The sequence below is a fragment of the Antrostomus carolinensis genome, unplaced genomic scaffold (assembly GCF_000700745.2).
Source record: "Antrostomus carolinensis isolate BGI_N321 unplaced genomic scaffold, ASM70074v2 scaffold12688, whole genome shotgun sequence".
NCBI lineage: Eukaryota > Metazoa > Chordata > Aves > Caprimulgiformes > Caprimulgidae > Antrostomus > Antrostomus carolinensis.
This window is the reverse complement of record NW_010333739.1, coordinates 1-5,873: the sequence shown is the minus strand read 5'-3', so window position 1 is coordinate 5,873 and position 5,873 is coordinate 1. Positions and strand designations below refer to the sequence as shown.

The following is a 5,873-nucleotide window of genomic DNA, read 5'->3' as shown; positions in this document are numbered from 1 at the left end:
ACAACACAAACTAATGAAGAGTGGAATTCATCAAAGAGCCTGGGAGTGTAACATGTCTGCCTGGTGTATGTATGCGTACACATACAAACTGATCCCTAAAACTCTGTTCAGTCTGAGGCAGTTCTGTTTCAAACCAACTAACAGGTTGCTTATCTAGTACCGAAAGAACAAACTGCCACTTTGAAAGCAGAAAGTGGAAACTAGCTAGAGATTTGTTAGCGATGTTCTCTTATATAAACAAATATTATTAATTCATTTACTATGATTTATCCAGATGTTTGTGCTTCTTTAGATACTAAAACAAAGGTAACGAGATCTTAATGATTAGACATGATCATTTTAAAGATATTTAAAATACTTAAAATACTGAAATGCTTACAACACAGGTAAGGGACTTGGGGTTTTGGGGTTTGGTTTTTTTTTTGAGCAATGAATATAAAAACCAAATGTTGTGATTTCCTCAGAAAAGGAGCAAGTTATTTGGAGAATCTGGTAAGCACTGAAAATTGTGCAGGAGTTTGTATGAGCTGATATTTATACATTAATAAAAAGCTCATACTGCTTTCTCTAAAAAAAAGGCAGATGAAACTGCAACTTAGGTTTAACTTAAGTAATACTTTTAAATATAAATTTAAAATCCTGCAATAGTGAAACTAAGCTGCATAGAAGAAATTAATGATTTATACAATGCCCTCAAATGAACACAGAATAATTAAGATAATTTTAAGCCACTGATGTTTCTCTCATGAATTCCTCAAGGACAGTCACTACATTTCTGGCTTCTGGCATTTCTGCATGTTCTACTTTAACAATCTTCAAAAGGATGTCTCCGCTGCCACAGTTCTTTAGAAACATGTAACACTTGAACAAGGCGTAGTGGTTCATTTCAGCCTGGCGGATAAACCTCTTCAGGTTGTTAATGTCTTGTATAGCCTGGGAAAAGAGAAACAGAGCATTTTCTTATCCTTCTACATAGAAAGAAATCATAATCTGGTGTGGAAAAGTGAAGGAAGAATAGCAGGAGAAGCAAAAGTATTTCCAATAGGTTTGATATTACTACTCAAGAGTGATGTGAGCATTGATGCATATTGATGTCTGTGATGCATATTACCACTGTTACTGTGATGATGCAAATGGTGTGGATGCACCTTGACTATGCCCAAAGTAGCAAGAGTCTTCCTCTTCTACTATGATTGATCGCCTACAAAGTGTCAACTACTGAATACATGTTACTCAGTTACAAGGTATTGTGTGTGCACAGCTCAAATTAATAGTATTTAAAGACAAAAAAAAGTGTGTTTTATTTTAAATATGAGAAAATGCCTTTTGAGTACTCACTGAAGAAACTTTCACATTCTGGCCCTGTCAACTACAGTAAGCCAGTCGTCAAACTAAACTTCCGAGTTTGACTTAATTTGACTTCATCAGTTAACGGTGTATAGACCTCAGAAGTAACCTAAAACTTTTCTTTGCTGCAAAAAGAGTATTTGTTCCCCCAGTAACCCTGATGTCTTCACCAAGTCTTTAACATATATGAACAGGTACCTTCAACTTAAAGTTTTCTAAAATTTGCCGGAAGAGAAACGGATTTCCACCTTCAGCACCATTCAAAAAAGCATGCATCCAGTCCTCACAGAATCGGTTGCTTCCTGTTACATATGTGTTCAGGAACAGAGAAGAGATGAGAAAAATTAAATGAGCTCAGCATAAATATGTAGCTGCATTCACCTGGTCTAATCACTCTCTCATAACAACTGGTAATAGTATATCTGGTCCAGGAAATAAGTTTTAAGGAAAAAAATACATGTGGCAAAGAAAAGCAAACGCAACTATAGTGATTACATGAAATTCTGTTCTGATTGTTGAATCCCTTTTCACAACATTTGTCAAAAATACAACAGGAAAAGAAAGTTTTGCAACTTCCCTGAAGTGTACAAGTCATAGTTTCACGGTCTGCAAACTAAACGCACTGTGGATTTTCTTATCAACCATTTTCAAACCAGAGTTCCAGTGTATCTGGTAAAACAATCTGCTCTGCTACCTCATAGGAAAACAGGTGTTCTAGTTTCCAGCCAGAATCCCAACTTTCTGGGCATGAACCTATAAGCTTCTGAATATCCTCAACTACCTCTAATGTCCACAACTCTCAGCAGCTGAGGGAGACAAGTGGGTAACATGACAAGGTATTCACAGCTGTAATCTCACCTGCATTATGCAACTGAGGCTGAGGTCCACTACAGTCTATTATCATTGACTTGTGCTGTTCCTCAGTCATGGCAATACACAAGGAGGTCATTGTGCCTTCCTGAACCAGTCCTTGGAGGCTGGCAGCCGCCAGAAACCTGACAGAAAAAGCTTTTGTGAACTGCTTGCTTCTTTACAGTTCTGGAACAGCAAGAACAGGAGGTGTCATACACAACAGCCAAGTTACTCACAGGTTCCTTGGTCCCAAAGTATCTTTACCTGCTAATATCTTTTTCTGTTCTTTCATCTGCGTTTTTTACTTCCACAGGAGTATAACTCAAAGCCTTACAACAAACAAACAAAAAAAGAAAAGAAAAAAGTTAGATGCAACTTGGATATTACTTCTATTGCTATATTGCAGTTACTACCAATAAGTACATGATGTGGTACTTTAAAAATGGTTCTTTTCAGAGAAAGAGTAGAGGCTAAAGGAATACTCCATATTACAGTCATTGCAGCTGGTTTTGCGTTCAGAAGAAATACAGCAGTTATACTCTATTAGCTATTCCATCCAAAGCCTCCTCAAACTTGGGGGCTAGAGCTAGGGTTAATTTATTTTCTGTTTCTAGTGAATTACATGAGGCACATACGCAATATGATATCCCTTTTGGCTCAGAGGAATTATAGCAGGGACAGTTTTCTCATGCTGTTTGTAATTTTCCCATTCTAATTTCAACTACTTGGATACTACTATGTAATTTAAAATGAGTTAACTATGAAAATTGCCAGAAGAAATTACTATGCACTTAGCAATAAAGCAGGGAAAAAAGTACATGCCCTGAATTTAAAAAAAAAATAAAATAAAAAAAAACTTGTTCCTCATTTAGTCCTGGCTGGGAAAGCAAATGCAAGGAACATTTTAAACATGTTGGAGTCACTGAAATTCCTTCTGAGCCTTTTTAAGTTATCCAGTTTCAAATACACTTACAGCATGTAACAAAAAGGCGAGTTTCTCCTGGAAGAGCTGTACTACTCTCTGAATAGGGCATATGGCATTCTCAAACCAGCTTCTCAAGTAGGGGTCAACGTAGGTCTCCAAGGTCTTTTGCTGTAACAAGTTGAAAGATTAAAAGTTTAACTACAAATTAGATTTCTACACAAATGGAAGCCTATTAATAATCTATTCAACCTAAGATATTTGGATGTCAGAGCCTTCTTAATTTCAAATCACAATAAACTAAGATAATGAGTTTGACATTTAAAGGCACTCGCGTGGAGCATTAGCAATGAAGGGCTTTGCGTTTTAAGAGTAGACAGAAGTGTAATATTATGGCATCTACCAGGCAAAGACCAGGCAACAGCAGATGGGGTGAGACAGACTTAAAACACATTGTTTCCATTTGAAAAATTGTGACAAGAAAAACACTAAAAATCCTTCCTTAACATTTAGAAGTGACAAGAATCTAGATGGACATGGATAACTTTCCTATAGACTGTTACCTTTTAGTAGTCAGTCTACTCTCTGAACATAACTAACCTCTAAGAGATTTATAACTGGCACAAAAAAGTCCCCTCCCTCTTTTTTTTTCTTTTTGACTTGTGTGGGTGATGGCACTTTAGACATTCACTGTCACTACAGTGAATCAAGGTATCTCTCACAGTGATACAGACTGGTACATAAAACACCTGTTTTGTCTCTTACAGACCAAATCTTCCAGATTGTCTTAGTAACTAATTTGCATAAATAGTAATTTTCACCACTTCAGGAAAAAAAGTTAAGCCTTACCTCCAAATCAAGGTTTATCTTCAGACTTTGAATGTATTTGTCGAGCTCAAGTCTGAAAGTATCTTCTTAAGGAAAATCAGATGCATCAGTTAGGACCTGCATTTTTCCCTTTCAGTATGTGGCTGCTACTGACATTTTCAGTTACTGGAAGGTGTGCATAAACCGGCTGATTTCAAGTAGGAAACAGACAAAATGAGAACATCATTTTTACATCATCTCCCTCTCCACACAAATAAAGGTAAGGATATAGTTCCAGACCCTTCTCTGAGCCACCCAAGAAACAAACTACATATTCTGGAGCATTGATGTCTGATTCCAGTGTTGGCATTTCTAGAAGATTTTCTTGTTGGAAACGACAGTAATAACAACCAACATTATATTCTGGTATGCTATGCAGAAAAAAAAAAAAGAGAATAATTTTGTTACAGATATATCACAATAAATAAGTGCAAAAAGCAGACATAAATGATTTCTGTAAAGAATTTTCACCCACTAGCACTGGTGGCTCCTATGGTCATATATAGAGCTCTTAGACCTTCTCTTTTTTCCTCTGTGGTACAACCAGAGTAGTTTAAAAGGAAATAGTAATAAGCACATATAGTATTTTTAAAGAATTCAAACTAAATTATTTACTACAATATTTTTCTCAAAGCTACTTAGAAAAAGAGGAAAGTGCCATTGCGAAAAGCTGTCATTAGCAGTAGTGGTAGACTGAGAACAAGGGATCAGGATTAAACCGAAGTGCAGCAGCAGATGGCAAGATGTGCAGTACTGCCAATGTTTCTTACAGTTTCTCATCCACAAATAATTTTTAAAATTTACCTCAGCCCCACTGACGCCACATTCCCCATTCCTTCAAACAGGGCTCCTTTAGTAAGACGCTTAGCGATAAAACTGCGCAATTCAGTCTCTGCTTCAGCTGGTAAGTTAGTGTCCAGCAAGGAGAGGCTTTAAAAACCAAGAAGAAATAATTAGCAAAAAGCAAAACGTTATTGTTTTTCTCTGAACAAGTGAAAAACCACCTGCTTCTAGAAGGGGGACCACTGTGATCTCTCTCTGGCTTAGAGATCTTAACTCACTCTGTGACTTCTGGCCCATATTCAGTGGTTTGCCCACTAGACCAGAAGTCTGGAGTTGTGGTGTCAGCTGATGCTGAACTGCTCGGGAGCTATGAACAAGTCACTGCCCCTCTTTGTTCCTGTGTTTCCCCAGCTGTAATACAGAGCGACAGCTCCATTACAGAGCTTGTGGGAAGCTAGGGTGTCAATTTAAAATTGTTTAATGCATTTTAATTATCTGTTATTTAGATGAAGACCTAAGTCAATACAGAAACATCAAGTATTACTAGCAAAGAAAACAGTTCAAACTCAAAGATGATAGTTCATGTTTAATACATTATTAGAGCTCTGTAGTTGTATCCATTCCCTAGGTATTCCAGAAAAGCACCCAAGGGACTTCAGTATGCTTTCACGGCGGTTTCTGCTTTGAAGGGACTTCAGCTTACTTTCAGCTAACGGCAATACGGCAAAGACTTCAAACTGAGATGTTACAGGCGATTATGCTGTTCTGCAGATTGTCTTTACCTGAAGTCTTCGCTGGAGGGTGTCTCTGCCGCCGCACTGCTGGGACTGCCACCCCCACTGTCTGCTCCCTGCTGTGAGGATCTGAAAATGAAGCCATTCATGGGATTGATTTTACAGCCTTAACACACAGAGCCGGGAAAAGGGACTGCAGCGAGAAAAGGTATGGCCTGAGGGTGTTTTAAAGCAGAAGCGGGGAATCCGGTCATTATGAGAGAAAAAAAATCTCTTTGGGGAGAGAGACGGGGGAAAAAAATAAAGCGAACTGAAGCAGCTGGGAACCGACAAGGCCTGGAAACAGCCTCCCCGCGGGCGGACCCAGC

General features: G+C 38.1%; 1 protein-coding gene across 1 annotated transcript; it reads right to left on the bottom strand.

Moving 5' to 3' along the window:
• Positions 1 to 723: 723 nt before the first annotated feature.
• CUNH17orf75 (chromosome unknown C17orf75 homolog) lies at positions 724 to 5,654 on the bottom strand. The gene is made up of 9 exons (XM_010173972.2): positions 5,554 to 5,654; positions 4,793 to 4,918; positions 4,219 to 4,359; positions 3,971 to 4,028; positions 3,173 to 3,292; positions 2,464 to 2,528; positions 2,206 to 2,342; positions 1,546 to 1,649; positions 724 to 933 (listed from the first exon to the last, which is right to left on the bottom strand). The coding sequence occupies exons 1-9, from the start codon at positions 5,652 to 5,654 to the stop codon at positions 724 to 726; spliced, it is 1,062 nt and encodes a 353-aa protein (XP_010172274.2).
• Positions 5,655 to 5,873: the final 219 nt, after the last annotated feature.

Bases quoted from the DNA above. Each gene is read 5' to 3' on its own strand.
- CUNH17orf75 (XM_010173972.2), bottom strand. From the start codon at position 5,654: ATGAATGGCTTCATTTTCAGATCCTCACAGCAGGGAGCAGACAGTGGG. The intron at 2,529-3,172 runs GTAAGTGTATTT...GTTTGTTGTAAG, and splicing joins TCGCCTTTTTGTTACATGCT to GCTTTGAGTTATACTCCTGT. The intron at 1,650-2,205 runs GTGAGATTACAG...CATATGTAACAG, and splicing joins GCCTCAGTTGCATAATGCAG to GAAGCAACCGATTCTGTGAG.